The sequence below is a fragment of the Bombyx mandarina genome, chromosome 20, assembly GCF_030267445.1.
Source record: "Bombyx mandarina strain Sakado chromosome 20, ASM3026744v2".
Classification (NCBI taxonomy): Eukaryota; Metazoa; Arthropoda; class Insecta; order Lepidoptera; family Bombycidae; genus Bombyx; species Bombyx mandarina.
Window position 1 is genome coordinate 255,453 of NC_143226.1, and position 20,714 is coordinate 276,166.

The window sequence follows — 20,714 nt, forward strand, 5'->3', positions numbered from 1 at the left end:
TTGATACGCTGTATCTATATTTATAAGCTATTGTCCAAAATCAATACCTGGTCGGAATGAGCAAAAAAACCTTACTATGGTTTAGGTGTATGTACCTACGTAATGTTACACGATGTTACATTGTGGAAGTCGTCATGGCCTAAAGGATAAGACGTCCGGTGCATTCGTACCGTATTCGTAGGTGCACCGGTGTTCGAATCTCGCAAGCGGGTACCAATTTTTCTAACGAAATACATACTTAACAAGGTTCACGATTGATTTCCACGGTGAAGAAATAACATCTTGTAATAAAAATCAAACACGCAAAACTATAATTTGCGTAATTACTGGTGGTAGGACCTCTTGTGCGTCCGCACGAGTAGGTACCACCTTCTTCCTATTTCTGCTGTTAAGCAGTAATGCGTTTCGATTTGAAGTTTGGGGCAGCCGTTGTAACTATACTGAGACCTTAGAACTTATATCTCAAGGTGGGTGGCGGCACTTACGTTGTAGATGTCTATGGGCTCCAGTAACCACTTAACAAGCAGGTGGGCTGTGAGCTCGTCCCCCTATCTAAGCAATAAAAAAAAGGCTTGATGACTAATTCTAACAGCATCCTGCTGTACCATTAAAAAAAGTAATTCTTGAAAATGAGGAAAGATCTATTTAGCTGTCTACGTAGCGAATTTTATAATTGCTGGTGCAAGTGCGATCGGAGTTCTAAGGCCTTTCGAATAAAAACATTAACAGCCAATAAAACCTCTAATCAAACAAGTTTTCTAACATCTATCGAACTATACCTCAGACTTTTTTTTATTCCTAGGCAAAACTAGTGCATTCCGATCTCCTCCATGTGCTTGTTTAAGGTCCGCTTTGACCCAAGAAGAAATCAACGCGAACCTTGTGAAAGAGAGTGCCGGATGGTGACGGATGCCGTCAATCACGGACCCGACCGCCGGCAGGAAGCCGGCAGGAAGATCTTGGTACCGGTTCGGTATCCAGTGGGGGCAAGATGAAGGGGAGGTATGTGGCGATAGCATAATACAACGCAAGATACTGGACAGATGCCTGAATCTCGCTTACATTTTCAAGATAAACTTACTTATATACAAGTTCCGAACAACAACATTCGGACCGTCGGACTACCGAGCAAATATCACCCGTTTGGTGGAAGATCTTCCTTTCGTCGTAAACCTACACAAGGTATGCACATGCGAAACACGTCATGTTGCCCTCAGTCTGATGAGCTCTGATTCGAACGCGGGCTGTTGAGCGACAGGGTTTTTAGTCAATTTAACTCCGGTAGTGCAACGCCTACCTATTTTTTCGGGCAGTGGGCTGAACTTCAAACGAGATATCCTCACCTAGGGGGTACGCAGGGTATGTGGGAGTTGACAGTCTGCCGATGCTATGGGCAAACCGTGAGCCTAAGGATGTTTTTAGGGTTCTACCCACAAACTCACCCACCCATTGCACTCTCTCACTCTAAGTGCAATTCTCGTCCGGGCTTAGAGCCCGAGCAGATTAGGGCGGTTCCCGCGGTCAACTCTACAACCAGACTCATGGTGCCGCCCCAAGGGGTCATCAAGGCGATCGTCGACGATGAACGACGTCGATCTCCACGATACGGCCGCCTGGTCGATGCCACTGGTGTTCCTGGATGTTCGCTGGGTCAGAACCAGCGTGCCGGGTCGGAACGCGATAAACTGCGGACTGAGTGACTCTTCCACAATACGTCCGGCGACGATATTAACGCTTACCTTAACTCTTCCTTACTGCTTCACGGGAGAAATAGGCCGGGTGGTGGTACCTACCCGTGCGGACTCACAAGAGATCCTACCACCAGTAAAATCACCAGTAAGATCACCAACTTCCTGCAAGGCGTAAGCGGAAGTCATACAATTTCCTTCCGACCAATGAAATCACTCAAAGTATCGATCATGATAAATTCAGAAATTACGAATTATTCTACTCTTAATGTCGCCCGTGGAAATAAAAGCAAACATATTTATTATGATTGTTATACCTTCCGGTGGCCGGCGTCAATAATCAACAAACACGTCTTGGAATTTAAAAACAACAAAACATTTCAAACACGAATTACGGCTTCGAACAAAATTTCGTTTCGACAAACTTATTTCGCTAGATCTTAAAATAAACTTCCGCCTAAAGATTTTATTTGATACTAGCTGACCCGGCAGACTTCGTAGTGCCTCAATCGATAAATAAAAGACCGACGGGGGACACATCAAAACAAAATTGTTATTTTTATTTAATTCAGAGCATTCTCATATTTATCTACCTTTTAAACCTTCTCTGGACTTCCACAAATAATTCAAGATCAAAATTAGCTAAATCGGGTCAGCCGTTCTCGAGTTTTAGCGAGACTAACGAACAGCAATTCATTTTTATGTATAGAGATTTGCTTGTTTTGCGTATAATTTTTTTGTATGATACAGATATGCGAGAACTATATACCAACTACTTGTATAACCTTAGTGTATCTACGTGTACTAGTACTCAAACACCGTCTCCTCCAAAATAATTAAAATATACAAAAATATTTTCATTGATTACTTGGCGACCTATGTAGGTTTAATTTGTTTATTTAGTTGTAGTAGCGTATGAACTAATTAACCACCTGTTATTAAGTGGTTACTGAAGCCTGTAGACAACATAATGAACAAATCCCGCTATTCACCTTGAGAGAGAAAGTCAAAATCTCAATTGTAGGCCCACTATCCCACCCTTCAAACTGGACCGCATGGCTGATTCCGGCAGGAATAGTAAAGTGTTACTTACCCGGGTAAGGTCACAATACAACCTACATTCGGTAAGAGACCAGGTATTTTTTTACCTTTTAAGCGTGGTCGATCAGAAGAGCGTACCAATCACCGCAACGGCCAACCAATGGATATAATAATTTCAGCTGTTCTCTTCAAAGTGCAATGCTTAAATGCTTTCCAGTAGCAAACGGCTTATCTACGAAAACAAACTTTAACACGACCGGTATGTAAATGCATTCATGTTAATTAATCTGTAATATACCCATTAAATAATAATATAAATAATAAACTATAACACTCATTCGCAACAACGAATCTTTCGTTAAGAACAAAATCAACAACTTAACGCTTCGTATCATCAATTAAAATGTTATCTCACGAACAAGGAATCTATGAACTCGTAGCCGTTAAAGTAAATAATAAAAAAAAGCTAATGAAAAACAAAGTATCGTAGGTACGTTTTGCATTTTCTGTGTCAAGCATTCAGTTCCTTCAAAGTCGCGGCATCGTCCGGTCGAAAAAGATTAACACGATCGCAGAGTGACAAAAAATATATAACTAAAATGAATATCTTTCTAACAAAAATGATGTGGAAAAACGGCACTAGGATTAACCAGTATTTGTTTGCGATTTTAAGTGAGTTTTTTACTATTATTTTTGAAATTTATTCATTGAAAAATTATGTTTGTAGATGATGCGGTTTTAATTCGTAAATTAAAGTGACTTAATATTTACAACATTATATTATTAAATATAATGTTTTTAGAGACTAAAGTTTTAGATATAATTTAAGAGCGCAGTGATTTCTCTAAATTCTGTGGGTGACGAAATACTTAGAATGAATGAGTTTTGAAATTATTTAAATATCAATCTAATCACGAATGAGTTTAATAATTTCTAAGAGGTGTCGTTGACGCTATACATAAACAATTCAACGATTTAACAGCTTCGCTCACTAATTCGATGTTTCGAACACTTTCTCGGCTTTTCTGGAAAATTTAATGAAAAAGATGTACTTAAATTTGACAATAAAAATTTAAAATGAATGGAATGAACGCGTATTTTTTTTATAAATTCAATTTTGTTGACAAATTTTATTCGTCCGGGTAATTTCAAAAGTTCTTTACAAAGCCTTCATTGTAAATATTAAATACTACGTAATATCTCAATTTAGATTTAAAACTTTAAGAAAATATGTTTCTATTCATGCACATTTGATTATTGTTTACATATAAAGTGGAATTCGCTTACTATAATCGATCTTATATAAATTAATCATTCATAGGGTCGCTTCTTCTGTTTTGTTGTAATTCTGAATTCGAGTACAAATTGTTTTTGCCTGATTGTTTATGGTTTATCTTTAGGATCGGTTTTCGAAGTGTCCATCAGATATCTAAAACATAATTGAAAGGGGTTTTAATTATAACATTGTCTTCGGTTTTCGCTAGTCTTCTAGAAATAATTAAAACTACCGCACCTTGATCTTTCGTTACCAAAATAATTACGGTATTCGCAACATCTGAAAGAATATAACGACAATAATAAACACGAAGTTAAACCGTAAGAGTATTTCTAGTTATGATGGTTTGATTGTTCAAAGAATGTTTTCTTTTTACGTGGGTAGTCTCCGGTTATTTTCAATATTTATAAGAAATACCTAATTTATTGTTTGACAAAAACATGACGGGGCGACCAGAGTTACAAGTGAATGAAGCTCTTAAATTCATACAGGATTTATAAACGGTTTATTATCCGAATTATTTATCATGCAAATATCACAAAAATATAGACCGTAAATTGACAGATATTATTCGAACATATAAAATAATTTGAAACCTGTTTATATATTATGTGTTTAAGTTAGCTAAAGAGTTAGCGACGGACAATGAACTATAATTATTGATTAGAATATAAGCTACCGTTTGCTCGTTCGCTAGACTATTAGCTAATACTATACAGCCTTATTATTTTTTCCTACCTAGTATGCTGATAACCTTGAGAGGCTATTTCAGCTTCGCCCTAACGTTTAGGTGAGCTCACGTATTTTTGATTGGCAGCTAAATTCCCAGACGGCCTTGAAGAGTTCAGCTCCACATAACAGTGAATGGTTACCGATGTTCGTGAACATCAACAATGCCAAGGGCACAGCCAAGCCGTTGTTTCCTGTTTTTTTAAAAATCGAAATGTAAACAAGGAATACGTAAAATACGTCTGTTGTCCATTTTTTTTTATTTTTTTTTGTTGCCCCTGTAGGCAGACGAGCATACGGCCCATCTGATGGTGAGTGGTTACCGTCGCCCATGGACTTCAGCAATGCCAGAGGCAGAGCCAAGCCTCTGCCTACCGCTGTGTTAAGTGATTGTCAAACGTCATAGATATCATGAAGTTTTTTTATTGCTTCGACGCGTGGACGAGCTCACGGCCCGTCCGGTGTTAGGCGGTTGCCGAAATCCCATTCTTATGAAACACATTGCTGCTTCGCAACAAAAATAGGCAGGGTAGCGGTACCCATCCGTTTTGTCCATGTTCACACGGTTTGACACGGGCGCATCGCTCCTATTTTTTTTTTTATTTTTTTTTATTGCCTTTGTAGGCAGACGAGCGTACGGCCCACCTGATGGTAAGTGGTTACCGTCGCCCATGGACTTCAGCAATGCCAGGAGCAGAGCCAAGCCGCTGCCTACTGCTTAATACTCTCCACAAGCCTCGTTTGAAGAAGGACATGTCATAGCGTTCGGGAAACACCGTGGAGGGGAGCTCATTCCATAGCCGGATGGTACGTGGCAAAAAAGACCTCTGGAAACGCACTGTGGATGACCGCAGTGGCTCCAGGTAGTATGGATGAACTCTACTCCGGTGGCGGGCGGTGCGATGGTAAAAACGAGACGTTGGTATCATCTCGAACAATTCCTCAGAGATTATCCTCAGAGATATTAGCTCCTATTTTTTCCTTTAGGCCACGAAAACTTCGGATTTACTCGAAATTTGACATAATTATTAAACACCGATGACAATTCAATATTTCAAACAGTTTGATCCGTTATCCTTACTAGGATAATCAGAATTAGCGATTTAGCGAAAATGGAAAAAAAATATGAAAAAAATTGAAATTGAACTAAAAAATGGAAAATAAATAATAGCTTACAAAAGCGTGGGGCTCTTTTTAGGATATTATCAAAATAACCCTTCTACTATACTACATATTCATAAAATATTTATAACTATTGATACCATCCACCCCACTCTTTTTTTACAATAACACCATTTTTTTACACTACTTTTTAGGTAATTCAAATTTGTTATAATTTATTTTCTATTTTTTAATTCGATTTTCTATAGAAGCGTATTTTTTTTAGTTTTTTTAAACTATTCTTTATTTCTATCATATCAAACAGAAACAAAAAAGTGGTTTTTTTTTTCTTCAAAATTCTGTAACTTATAAATATATTTTTTATAAATGAACATCTTTTTTAAACCAACCCGAATCTGTATTGCATATACAAAACCGGCTTCGCATTGCAGATAATATATGTTAATTAAAAATTAATGTCTCCGTCCGTTTTCGTGACGTCATCAAATCTAAACGGCCTTAACAGCAACTTCATGAAGTTTTTTGTCACAATTGTTAGTAGTGGGCACGAGACACTGCGTAGTTACCATATACCTATATTATTAATAAGGAGTAAAAAAAAACTAAAACAATTCTAAATTACGTTTATTAAATAGCATTAAAGCGGTTTACACGATCAGTTTTCGTTACGTTCAATATGACTGACCACAGATTGACGGATTGACTGACATACGTGGATAATCGCGGACAATTCCTCTTACTTTACTACGTAACTACACTTGAGACCTTAGAACTTATATCGCAAGGTGGGTGGCGCATTTACGTTGTGGATGTCTATGGGCTCCAGTAACCACTTAGCACTAGGTGGGCTGTGAGCTCGTCCACCCATCTAAGCAATAAAAAAATAAAAAAAACTCGCAATTCAAACGAAAATATCATAGAAAAAACACATTCTATTCAACGGATTTGGGCGATTAGTTCCTGTAAATTTATTTTTAAAGTAATTATCAGTGGTAACAGTTAGACTATAGCTCGAGACTGTCCATTGTAGATATTACAGGTTCTGCATGACCAACAAAATTCTACCAAATATGACCCAGGCTAATCTTTTGCTGTAAAGAACAAAACTTCTGCTATGGCTTCGTTTCTTCTGTATCTTTTTTCTAACGTGTACTCATAAAAAAATTTTTTTTTACTAATTGACCATAGATTTACGATTAGCATGGAATAGAGAGTGACCGTGTGAAATACTTTTGCAAACACTAATACTATGCTATGCTACGATACATTATCACGTAGCTTCTTCATTGCCATAGTAATATTTAGAGAATTCATCACTTTAGTACGTGGAAATTAATAGCCGTGTAAGCGATGATTGACTCGGTGTGACATAAATTTCAACTGATAGATTTGAAAAAACCTTCAATAGTCTAAGTGTAGTCTTTAAGCTATTGCATAGCTTTTATCGAGGGCTTTGGGCTCGGCGACCGAATCAAGAAATTCCGTAACGAAAATAAAACCTAACCCCCCCAGTCCGCCTACCATGTAACTCGCGTTCAACACATTCACACGTTGCGCTTGTGTAGTGTTTGTGAATGTGTGTTTGCATGCGCATCATGAAAAGTCTGCCCATCGCCCTCTCTCGCGCGGTCTATGAGTGTGAAGGGGACAGTTAATGTTTTGCTTTTGTTAATGTTTATAAATGAGTCGACTAGTATCAAAGCCGGCAATGTGACTTGTGGATAATTATTGGTAAATCAGAAAAACGAATTATTGACTTTGTATTCCATTGGCAGTCACAAAACTCTTCTGAACGACATCTTAGATAAATAACAGGTTAAGTATTAACCTTTCGTAGGACCGTCGAGGCGATTCGCCCGGTCCTTGTGGATTGGGTGAATCGTGACAGAGGACGCCTCACTTTCCGGCTCACGCAGGTGCTCACTGGGCATGGTTGTTTCGGTGAGTTCCTGCACCGGATCACAGCCGAGCCGACGGCAGAGTGCCACCATTGTGGTTGCGACTTGGACACGGCAGAGCATACGCTCGTCGCCTGCCCCGCATGGGAGGGGTGGCGCCGTGTTCTCGTCGCAAAAATAGGAACCGACTTGTCGTTGCCGAGTGTTGTGGCATCGATGCTCGGCGACGACGAGTCGTGGAAGGCGATGCTCGACTTCTGCGAGTGCACCATCTCGCAGAAGGAGGCGGCGGGGCGCGTGAGAGACGCACAATCCCGTCGCCGTCGAGCGGGGGCCAGGGAGGCGGATCTCGCCCAAGCCCTGGCCCTCTAAGTGTTTCGGGTCCCCTCACATGTCGGTCTGGGGACCGGCGAGGGGACCTAAGAAGACGACGTGCAAGCTGCTCTGCACGCGTTTTACGCAAGAGCATCCGGGTGATGGAAGGCCGGCTATCCTCGACCCACGCTGGTTCTGGCCCAGCGGGGTATTCCGTAGGGTAACCCACTCTAACCGGCGCCATCTAGGCGGGCTTCGGACAGTCTGCCGACCGAGAGGGCTGGTGGTCGTGGCGCCAACGACCGCCAGTCCGACGTCCCGAGGGGGAGGGTGATGGGAGAGATGTGCTCCGCACTAAACGCTTCACTTTCCCCCCTTTGCCTTGTCATGAGTTCTGTCTCATGCGAGGTTTGGACGTTGGTTGTTGAGCGACAGGAGGTTTTAGTCAGTTCGACTCTGACATCCCCGCCCAGTATCCCCAGAAAAGGGCGGAAATCCGGCGATTTCCTCCTGACCAAAAAAAAAAGTATTAACCTTTATTTAATGCAGGTTTTGAACCGTATTCTTTGAAGGAGACGATTATATCCAAATCAATCTGTATTGAAATATCAATAATTTTTTTTTGTCCAAATGCACAGATTGCCACCTTTGATAATAGACGACTCAAATATAGCGTGGTCTTTTTTTTAATTATTGTTTTAATATTAAATTATTAATGTCTGATTATAATTGCATAAGTTAATAAAAAATGGTATACAATAATAGCTTTATTCCGGCAATCCCCGAGTGCCACATGTGCTTTTTACTTAAATTTGTATAGAATTGAAACAGCGTTCCTACGTTTGCCGCTAGGGGCGCTGTTCCAACTCCATACAAATTTGAGTTAACTTTTACGCGATCGAGACGTTAAAAAACTCGCACTAAGCACACTGGACTGAACGTGTGACATTAGCATTAGATTAAGCTACATCGTTTTTTTTTTTCATTACAATCACTAAATGTAAATTTATTTTTGTATTCTTAGTTAAAATTATACAGCGGCAATGAACGAATCGCATCAAACTAGTCAAACCGGTAGTCGGTCAAAACAAGAACCCCTCAAGCAATGGCGCTCGCCGAATAGTGAAGGGTTGCGTCCCTCTTTTTTCCTTGCCTATTAAATTCACTGGTAGACTATTCCAACTACGCGCGGACGGTGAGCTCACAGGCTGAACTTGAGAGAATCTGCTAAGACCAGCCCTAGCAAGAGCAGTGCTTCGGAGAATCTTCCGCCGGATCGGAATCGTGACGCACTGAGAAGATCCAGCGAGAAACTTAGTGAGCTATGTCATGGGAGAGAGAGTACGCTGGTAGATCCAGGAAAACTGCCCTTGTAGGCAGACGAGCATACGGCCCACCTGATCGTGAGTGATTACTGTCACCCATGGACTTCAGCAATGCTAGGGGCAGAGTCAAGCCGCTACCTACCGCTTAATACTCTCCACAAGTCTCGTTTGAAGAAGGACATGTCATAGCGCTCGGGAAACACCGTGGAGGGGAGCTCATTCCATAGCCGGATGGTACGTGGCAAAGAAGACCTCTGGAAACGCACTGTCAATGAACGCAGCGGTTCCATATAATACGGACGAACTCTGCTCCAATGGCGAGAGGTTTGATGATAAAAAGGAGATGAGGGATCATCTCAAGCAATTCCTAAGAGCACTCCCCAATTTATGTTCCGAAGCAGGAAACAATAAAAGCTGTGAAATTTTCATTGGTCTGGAAATTGTAATTGTTAAGGGTGCTGCACTCTTGGAGCAGATTGTCTCGCTCATAGATTAACGAAATTCATTATACGGGAAAAATTATAGCTCAGAGCTATTGGATATGAACTAATTTTTTTTTTATTGCTTGGATGCGTGGACGAGCTCACAGCCCACCTGGTATTAAGTGGTTACTGGAGCCCATAGACATCTACAAGGTAAATGCGCCAGCCACCTTGAGATATACGGCTGCCCTACCCTTCAGACCGAAACACATTACTGCTTCATGGCAGAAATAAGCAGGGTGGTGGTACCTACCCGCGCGGACTCACAAGAGGTCCTACCACCAGTAACCTTTCGACGGGTTCAACAAGGACGGTGACCGGTGCTTGTGGTACCTAAAAGCACAGTTAATGGATCGGGAGAATCCGTAATGACTTGTTTAGGACGACTGTTTACGATTCGGTCTACAGGATCGGGTAGGTATGTAGTTTACACGTTACACTTTAGTGACACAAAAACACGACGTTAAAATCACCTTTGTAAACCTGCGCAGTAGCAAAAGGTCAGATAATTATAGGTAAAGTTGCATTTTTTCGATGATCCTGTTTTATCCTTAAATTATTGTTTTGATTGTTCAAAAACACGTTCTACTAGGAAACATTCAATCCAAATTCATTTTTATTAAAAAAAATCAATTTGCGAAATTGGTATCGTGACCTCTGGTTATATGCAGCTTGGCTCTGTCGCTACCATTACTGACTCCCGGGCCTGAGCGTAATCTGTTACGCAGACGACACGTTGGTCGTGGCCCGGGGGGGGAGTTTTGCTGAGTCTGCCCGTCTTGCTACGGCTGGGGTGGCGCATGTCGTCGGCAAAATCAGGAGATTTGGCCTCGACGTGGCGCTCAGTAAATCCGAGGCCATGCGGTTCCACAGGCCCCGGAGAGTGCCACCTGTCGATGCCCATATCGTGGTTGGAGGCGTCCGTATCGGGGTCGGGGTGCAGTTGAAGTACCTCGGCCTCATTCTAGACAGTCGTTGGACCTTCCGTGCTCACTTTCAGAATCTGGTCCCTCGTTTGTTGGGGGTGGCTGGCGCGTTAAGCCGGCTCCTTCCCAATGTTGGGGGGCCTGACCAGGTGACGCGCCGTTTCTATACAGGGGTGGTGCGATCAATGGCCCTATACGGGGCGCCCGTGTGGGGCCAGTCCCTGGCCGTGGGGGTAGCGAAGCTGCTGCAACGGCCGCAACGCACCATCGCGGTCAGGGTCATCCGTGGTTATCGTACCATCTCTTTCGAGGCGGCGTGTGTACTGGCTGGGACGCCGCCTTGGGTCCTGGAGGCGGAGGCGCTCGCTGCTGACTATCAGTGGCGGGCTGACCTTCGTGTCCGGGGCGTGGCGCGTCCCAGCCCCAGTGTGGTCAGAGCGCGGAGGGCCCAATCTCGGCGGTCCGTGCTGGAGTCATGGTCCAGACGGCTGGCCGATCCTTCGGCTGGTCGTAGGACCGTCGAGGCGATTCGCCCGGTTCTTGTGAACTGGGTGAATCATGACAGAGGACGCCTCACTTTCCGGCTCACGCAGGTGCTCACTGGGCATGGTTGCTTCGGTGAGTTCCTGCACCGGATCGGAGCCGAGCCGACGGCAGAGTGCCACCATTGTGGTTGCGACTTGGACACGGCGGAGCACACGCTCGTCGCCTGCCCCGCATGGGAGGGGTGGCGCCGTGTCCTCGTCGCAAAAATAGGAAACGACTTGTCGTTGCCGAGTGTTGTGGCATCGATGCTCGGTGACGACGAGTCGTGGAAGGCGATGCTCGACTTCTGCGAGTGCACCATCTCGCAGAAGGAGGCGGCGGGGCGCGTGAGAGACGCACAGGCCCGTCGCCGTCGAGCGGGGGCCAGGGAGGCGGATATCGCCCAAGCCCTGGCCCTCTAAGTGTTTCGGGTCCCCTCACATGTCGGCCTGGGGACCGGCGAAGGGGGCCTAAGAAGACGACGTGCAAGCTGCTCTGCACGCGTTTTATGCATGAGCATCCGGGTGATGGAAGGCCGGCTATCCTCAACCCACGCTGGTTCTGACCCAGCGGGGTATTCCGTAGGATAGACCATTCTAACCGGCGCCATCTAGGCGGGCTTCGGATAGCCTGCCGACCGAGAGGGCTGGTGGTCGTGGTGCCGACGACCGCCAGTCCGGCGTCCCGAGGGGGAGGGTGATGGGAGAGATGTGCTCCGCACTAAACGCTTCACTTTCCCCCCTTTGCCTTTTCATGAGTTTTGTCTCATGCGAGGTTTGGACGTTGGTTGTTGAGAGACAGGAGGTTTTAGTCGGTTCGACTCCGACATGCCCCGCCCTCCATCCCCAGTGAAGGGCGGAATTCCGGCGATTTCCTCCTGACAAAAAAAAAAAAAAACCATTACTGACGTCCGAGAATTGGCATTGTTGGCAGTAACCACTCACGATTAGGCGGGCCGTCTGTTAGTTTTTTTTTATTGCCCTTGTATGCTAACGAGCATACGGCTCACCTGATAGTGAGTGGTTACCGTCGCGCATGGACTTCAGCAATGCCAGGAGCAGAGCCAAGCCGCTGTCTATTTTTTTAAATATGCCTCTGATCTCGAAAAACGACTTAAATTGTTTAAAAAAAAACTGACCCAATTTTAAAACATCTTACAGCGTAATTAACTATATTACAACGCTATTTATTACACTATAAACCAAATCACTTAATTAATAAAACAATCATTAACATCGCATTTGATTACAATTGCTTAATGTGCCAAGTTCAGGTTTTGAGCTGCGCTTGTTGCCGCGAAGAACAACTGTTAGTAATTCTCAGTTGGTTTTTCCTCTAGCTCTAGAATTTTGTACAACGAAATACATATTATTATGTGGTTTGTTATTTGTTGTTCGTATTCGCGGGATGTTTTCACTCCGAATATACAAAAGACAAACACACCATTTCAATAATATCTATAACTAGCTGACCCGGCAGACTTCGTAGTGCCTCAGTCGATAAATAAAAGACCTAAACTTTTGTATAAAATAAACCTAAAATAAACAAAAGGAATCTGTACGACGGGGGACACATCAAAGGAAAAAAAAATTTTATTTTTATTTAATTCCGGGCATTTTCATATTTAGTTACCTTTTAAACCTTCTCTGGACTTCCACAAATAATTCAATACCAAAATTTGCCAAATCGGTCCAGCCGTTCTCGAGTTTTAGCGAGACTAACGAACAGCAATTCATTTTTATATATGTATATATATATGTGTATAATATATAAACTAAAAAAAAGAGTAAACACCGCTAGGCACTAGAAGATACAAATTAAAACTAAAATTACGTTTTTACATTCAACTTAAATGGACGCGCGCGAATCTTGTTGCATGACGTCACGGGACACCTGCGCGTTCGGGAACTCCGATCGCGTCCGATGACCCCCGAGTGTTGTATGTGCTTCTGTACCAATACGTTCTTTTGTATCTCGGATTTCTAGGGATAGCTGATGAAAGGGCGCCTAATAAGCACTCTTTAACTTCAAAGACACATAATGTAATTACTGTTGAGTTCCTTGAGTATCTACAGTCGGCATCATTGCGCCACTTTGAAAAGACGGCACGACATGAGAACCCTCTCATCGTAGCCGGTGGAAACTACATACCCGACCCAGTAGACCGAATGGTAAACCGTCGACGTCGCCCAAAGCACGTCATTACGGATCCTCCTGATCCATTAACGGTGCTTTTAGGCACCACAGGCACCGGTCATCGTCCTCGTCGAACCCGTCGCTTGCGACGAAGGGCTCGACGAGCGAATTAACCCATAGACACAGCCCACTGAGTTCCTCGCCGGATCTGCGAAGCACTGCTGTTGCTAGGGTCAGTGTTAGCAACTCTCCGGTTGAGCCCCGTGAGCTCACCTACAAACGTTAGGGTGAAGCTGAAATAGCCTCTCAAGGCTATCAGCATAGGTAGGTAAAAAAAAAAACTATCTAATGAACAGCATAATTCAATGAAAATCGTTGTAATTTCAAAATCATCGGAGCATCTCGAGTTTTTCCAATTTCAATTTGATTCCGAAACAATCCGGTCTCGTAAACAATGTTTGCATAATCAACCAAATGTCAGGGTCGATTAAGGTTTTATAGAAGCTCCTAGAATATAAATCGGATGCCCTACATATAGATAACGTTTGCAAAAAAAACACTAAAATAAATAAAAAATATTATTTTAATATATATCAATATATAATACTTACTGTAAAACTGTAACATAATAATATGTATTCTGCATTGTGAATATCTTCTATCTTCTATCTTCTTCTTCTATATATATAAAAATGAATTGCTGTTTGTTAGTCTCGCTAAAACTCGAGAACGGCTGCACCGATTTGGCTAATTTTGGTCTTGTATTATTTGTTCTCGAGTGGAGACCGCGCAGCGGAAGACGTAACGTGGGACGCCCCCTGGCTAGATGGTGCAATGACCTCCGCACGGTGGCCGGCAAGAAGTGGATGAGGAGAGCCGCAGACCGGGCTCAGTGGTGTAGATTGGGAGAGGCCTATGTCCAGCAGTGGACGACTGTGGGCTGTTGATGATGATAATGATGATGATGATTATTTGTGGAACTCCAGAGAAGGTTTGAAAAGTAGATAAATATGAAAATGCTCGGAATTAAATAAAAATAACAGTTTTCTTTTTCCTTCGATGTATCCCCCGTCAAACGGATTCCTTTTGGGTTTTTTTAAGTTTATTTTATACAAAAATAATATGATTTATGATGATTTGTGTTGTTGACCACAATTTACGTTCTTTTTTTTTGTATGTTTGTCTAAATCCATAAGTTTGTTCGTTCATGATTAAAAGCTTAAGATACATTTTATTAGAATAAAACTTTTTATTTAAGCGAGTCAAATGAGATATCTTTTATCGCTATGACAAGGGTGATACTTATATCGTTTCTAAAATACATTTTTTCACATCCGTTTCAACCCAAACCTGTACCACCAATTATCCTGTATTTCCAGCGCGTATCAATTCACTTGCACATAAACACTTACAATATGGAATGGTCTAGTTTTATGTTTTTTTTTTTTAAATAATTTGAATTAGGTGTGCAGCGCGTTTTCATTTGCATTAAATTTGCAATTATATTACGCTTAGCGGCATATTTTCCAATACTAGATCTCTGTGCACAAAATGGCAATAAACAATAGGCCAACAAACTTACCATGACACTGCATATTTTTGAGATATATTTTAAAACATCTAACATGCAAACAAATTAATGCTGAATTGACGACTGTGAATAACGGCAGTGAAAAAAATTAATTGTAATTTTATTCACTGCCATTGGACTTCATTTACGTATGATTTAAATTGAGGCTACTGCTTACATTTTTTAAAAAAATCCATTTTTTTTCTGTCTTACAGATAGACGAGGGCATACGGCTCACACGTTAGTGAGTGGTCACCGTCGCTCATGGACCTCAGCAGAGCCTGGAGCTCAGTCAAACGGCTGCATAGTGCAGTCCGTTACCTATTAAAATTATTCTAAAATTCATGAGTATTATGTCTCAGAGTCAAGAAACTTTTGCATTGTCTATGGAGAACATTTATATCATACCATTAACTCGCGCAACTAAAAATTCAAATAAAAAAATTAATTATTTTATTCCAAACTAAAATGCTTTAAAAGTTGCGAGAATTCTTCTCATCCGATTTTGGAAACACCTTGAATGCTAACTCGTTATTTCTTTAACCTAAAAATTTAAGATCGTCAGTTTTTTTTTTGGTTTGGCAACAAGTAATTGGGGAAAACCGACAAAAACATATCGTCAGCATTGAACTAATAATACTTTGGTTTGTTTCGGCACTCATTCCTTAACATTTGTGGCAGTATTTTCTACGTCGTTTTATCGGACTCAAATAAAAGAGGAACGTTTAGGGTTGCGACTGTTTTTTTGTTTGTGACGTTTTCCCAACTAACTAAATGTCTCTTTCAAGCCAAAAATTTGGATTCTTTAAAACAGAAGTTCAATGACAGTAAACGAAAGGCGATAATTCACATATTTTGTAATAGATTCATCAAACTAATACGCCTAATGTTGTTTTTTCTAAAGAAAGCTTTTCCTTTTATTAATGGATTTTACACTAACAAAAGAGTTGTGCAATCGAACTAGAGAGCCTGTGTTCTTTTATGCATTAGGGCCGATTTACGATGAAAAAGTTAGCGATGATAATTTTCTTTTTCTTATCCCAAATTACGTGGGTGATCCGGCGGTAGTTCTTTTGACGTTCAACAAGTATGTACTTTCATTTATGTTGAATAAAAATTTTTCGATTTTGATTTGATTTGATTTTATTTGATTTGGTAGATTCTGCTAAACACTGTCCTTGCTAGGACCAGTGTTAGCACATTGAGCACATTGAGTCCGTGAGCTCAACCTGAAAGAATATGTATCTGGAATAGGCCCTTAGGCTACCATCGAATAGGCAGGGAAAAAAAAACGACCGGCCATATGTCAACCCTTCTTGGGTTATATCTCCATTTATCCATTACAACGTGTCTAGCCCACTGAGTTTCTCGCCGGATCTTCTCAATGGGTCGAGTTTCCGATTCGGTGGTAGATTCTGCACTGCTTTTACTAGGGCTAGTGTTAGCAAAGTCATCAGGTTAAAGCCCCGTGAGCTCAGCTATTCAGTCGGTGAATCTAGCATGACCCCTCGAGGTCACTAGAAGGCCCCTAGAGGTGAAAATATGTCATAGGAAGGGACTATTCTGTTTCTTCTATTGTTTCTTTTACATCTTCCTGTTTCATTCTATGATTTACATTTCATTAATACTGACATTCATAATAAACTTTAGATTTTCAAATATATTATATTTTTAAATTTCGTTAAAATGACATTACTTATTGTTAATTTTAACGTTAGCACTAACGGTGTTAGTGCGCCGTAGTTTATTAATTAAAATGATCAAGCTGTTATCAGAATGTTAAAAACGTTCAATAATATGTTTAAAAAATGCACTAAAAAGATTTTTCAGTTTATCATAAAAATTTAATTTTTTTTTTTTATGTTTTTGCCTTAACATTCTTTTCAATGAGCTGTGTATGTTCTTTTTTGTAATTAAAACGCTGTCGTAAAACTGACGTCGGTGGTGATGTCTACATTTCTTTGCTTGTATATTTGTCTGTTCGTGCATGGTTAAAACGTTTGGTACTGATGCTAATCTATGTATTTATCATTACTAGAGGTCCCACAGTAGTCGAAATTCGACTATAATTAATTGGAATTGTAAGTTTGTACACTATTATGATTGTATTTTATACTTCTATAATCACAAATTTCGCCAAGACTACACTATAAAACATATTAACAAAGACAAACAATATTTAATCTATTTTCAACTTGACAACAGACGTCAAGAACAAAAGTTTGACAATGAAATAGTATGCATACGTGTGTGCGTCAAATACATGGTATATAGCGTGTGTAATGTTTTCTTTATTGATTTAATGTATCTTTTATGCATTATTTAAAAAAAATATTAGCATTGTGCACTTCTTCTCTATATTCTCTATAAGTGTGGAAAATTTCATACTCCTCCGTCCGCACAATTTTCGTAAAAAGGGATACAAAATTTTTGCTTCACGTATTAATATATAGATGTATTGAAAGGCCTCGCTTAGTACGACGATGTATTATCGTATTATCGTGCTTTATTTTCTTTTCTTTGTTGTTACGTTTTAGGCTGCCCACAGGTTGTTATTACTGTGTGTGCTTATGTATATTTTGTATTCGGGTTCACCATTTAATTTGATTTTTTTGTTTTTATTATTTTTATACCAAGTTCTTAGTCTGTACACACGTACCTAGCCTTGATTTCCGCAATGAACCAAAGGGAAACGGGGGTGACTGAAAATCAGCGCTGTACGATTTATCGACATTAAACAACATTAACTGAGTCTTCTGGCTTTTCCTTTTTTCTTTTCTTTTCTTTTCTTTTCTTTTCTTTTCTTTTATTTATATTTTATTTAGTGTGAAAGGCAATAAATGATTTTGATTATTAAAATTTATTATTATGTAACTGGCCTTTATATTTACACAATCGTTATACACCAAATTACAATACGATCTGGGTATATGCTGCTATATGCTATGCTGGGTGGCTGGTAAGAGTTGGATGAGATAAGCCGAGGATCGTGTGTGATGACGATCGTCAGTAGCGTGCAACTCGATAAGCCTATGTTGCTGATGATGGGGATACATCCAAACTAATGACTTAACCACATGAATGGTATGAAGAAACTGCTTCAGTTTGTTGAACATGCTCACAGACTGCCTGATGGTAAGTGGTCACTGGAGTCCATAGACAACATCGTTTTAATGCTGCCGCCCGAGTTGAGACACAAACTCAACTGTAACGTATATCGGACAGTCATACGAACAGTTTCACCCACCAGACCAAAATGAAAAGCATCATATCTTGGATATAAAAATAAACAGGATGGTGGTATCAACCCACGTGACGTGACATTAGGCGCTGTCACCCGTTGCGTCATTCCCTAACCTCATATTACATCTCCGAATTTTCAACTACCTTTCACGTGAGTTAGAAGTAAATGGGAATACATATCGGGATCAGTAAACTTAAATTAAAGGCATTAATAATTCTCTTAAACACCAAATGATACTTGAGCTCTTCTTCATGTAGTGCAATAAAATACAAAAGATCCGGTTCGAAGGTTCAAACAAAAGTCTTCTGCTATAACAGCCGCGTAAGTAATAAAACTGCATATTTTTAAACATGGCAATACCGTTTCGTGATCGTCCGTGGATTAATACAATTAGCCTATTTGTAAGTAAATTATGTGCGGAACGTACTAGAACAGTCGTCTGAATAAAAATACACAATAGCTGTCCAATATTGCGCGGCACGAAATGTTCGTTTGCCGATAATTGCCTTGCAATTATCCTTGATTGAATCACATGGGTTTTATCGATTTTAAATAAAATAGGTTTTGTTCTTAATACAAGTAACTAATTTTACTCTCCTAAGACAGACGTACAGAATATAAAACTTAAAAGTTAGTTTTTCGTCAACAAGCAATGTAAAGTGATTTATTTTTAATGCTATTACATTGCGCGATATAAAAACTTTAATAAAAATAGAATTGCTATTTTTTTATGGTCATAAATGAATAGAACAGCTCTTCATAGATAATACACATAAATTAATTATAGAAAAGCACTCAAGCACTCAACAAAAATGTTTACGGGCGTCGGCCACTAGATGGCTTCGCTACGATTAGTTTCTCATTGCTCCTGTAGATGTCCTGTCTATAACGAATAATGTATAATTTAATTTTTTTTTATTTTCTGTGTTTAGTTATACAATATTTAAATGCCTTAACTTAAACAACATATTAGTTTAGGGGCATCAGCTACAAGATGTCGATAGTTTCGATACAAAAGAAAAATATTTTTCTTAAAGTATCGCAATTTTAGGGCCTGGAGCTCTTTGTGTTCAGAACGTTTCGAAACCGATATTTTGATTTCGACTTAAAATCTTCCGAAATCCGATTTTAACAGGTTACAAATTTTGTCCTCAGTAACGATACCGCTGCTAAGCTTCGGAATGATCCAGGGCTGGTTGTCGCCGATGATCGCCTCGCTCCAGTCCCCGGGCGGGCCCTCGCCGGAGCCGTACAACAGCAATGACATTTCCTGGGTGACCTCAGTCACTTACATATCGGCGATCATCCTTGGCGCCCCAATGGGCCATCTCACCGACAAGTACGGAAGAAAAGTCATGACCTTAGCTACGACACTTTCGCTTATAGTAAGTATTTTAATACGCTTTTATCAGCTTGACCTGTATCTGTGTAGAAGATTGCACAAAGTGGAAATGAGTTCTCGCTCCGGGCATTTCAATATTGCAATAATTGTTACGTTATAATACTCATTGTAAAAATGAATATTTAAAAAAAATCTAATATAAAAAAAGAAAAGAAAAAAGACATGCCCGCTGAGTTTCTTACCAGTTCTTCTCAGGGCAGAGGCTAGTTTTTGTGAATTGGCGGTAGTTCTTTTTGACGTTCAACAAGTATGTACTTTCATTTACGTTAAATAATAAAAATTGATTTGATTTGATTTGCATGCAGGTGTGTGTGTGTGTGTGTGTGTGTGTGTAGTTAGTATAGTTTTACTACTGACTACTGCCCCACTTTGGCTCACGCAGGACCCAATCACCGTCGACGTTCTAGACACGTCCTTACGGATCCACCCGATCCGCTAAAACTGTTGTTAGACACCTAAAACTCTAGCACTAGAAGCAGTCATCCTTATCCAGGAAAACAAAACAGCTTAATGCCTTTTCTTCCTGAATTTTACAAACAAATTTCCTCTTTGTGTAGACAAATTTACAAATCCTACGATCATAAAACATAATTGAAGAAAAAATTGCAACAACAAAACCGAAGAGACATTTTAATAAATAAATCTTATCAAAATCTTGACGGTGTCAATGATTATGGTCGATGTCAGTTGAGTTCGCCCAGTAGCTCGATCATTACTTACATTGCGGTACTTTATGTTTAGTTCGTATTATATCTAGACTGAATTAGTTAGTAGTCTAGTTGAACCAAGGTTTTTTTTTTAATATTCATTGAACCAAATAAATTTTAATTTGCATGATTACTGTTGTTCGATATCGAATATATACAGTTTTTTTTTTATTGCTTAGATGTGTGGACGAGCTCACAGCCCACCTAATATTAAGTGGTTACTGGAGCCCATAGACATCTACAACGTAAATGCGCCACCCACCTTGAGATATAAGTTCTAAGGTCTCAGTATAGTAACAACGGCTGCCCCACCCTTCAAACCATTACT

At 40.5% G+C, this 20,714-nt stretch overlaps 1 protein-coding gene across 2 annotated transcripts in view; it reads left to right on the forward strand.

The window, feature by feature from the left end:
- The first annotated feature begins 938 nt into the window (after positions 1-938).
- LOC114250718 (facilitated trehalose transporter Tret1) overlaps positions 939-20,714 on the forward strand; it is a 32,701-nt gene continuing 12,925 nt past the window's right edge. The window contains exons 1-2 of one of the 2 annotated variants that reach the window (XM_089735670.1): positions 939-1,002; positions 19,433-19,662. In XM_089735670.1, coding sequence (XP_089591796.1) covers positions 19,459-19,662 — 204 coding nt within the window. In that variant the 5' untranslated portion in view covers positions 939-1,002; positions 19,433-19,458. Of the gene's footprint in view, positions 1,003-3,241; positions 3,402-19,432; positions 19,663-20,714 lie in introns of those variants that run through there. The other variant, XM_028184706.2, reaches the window with a different exon arrangement.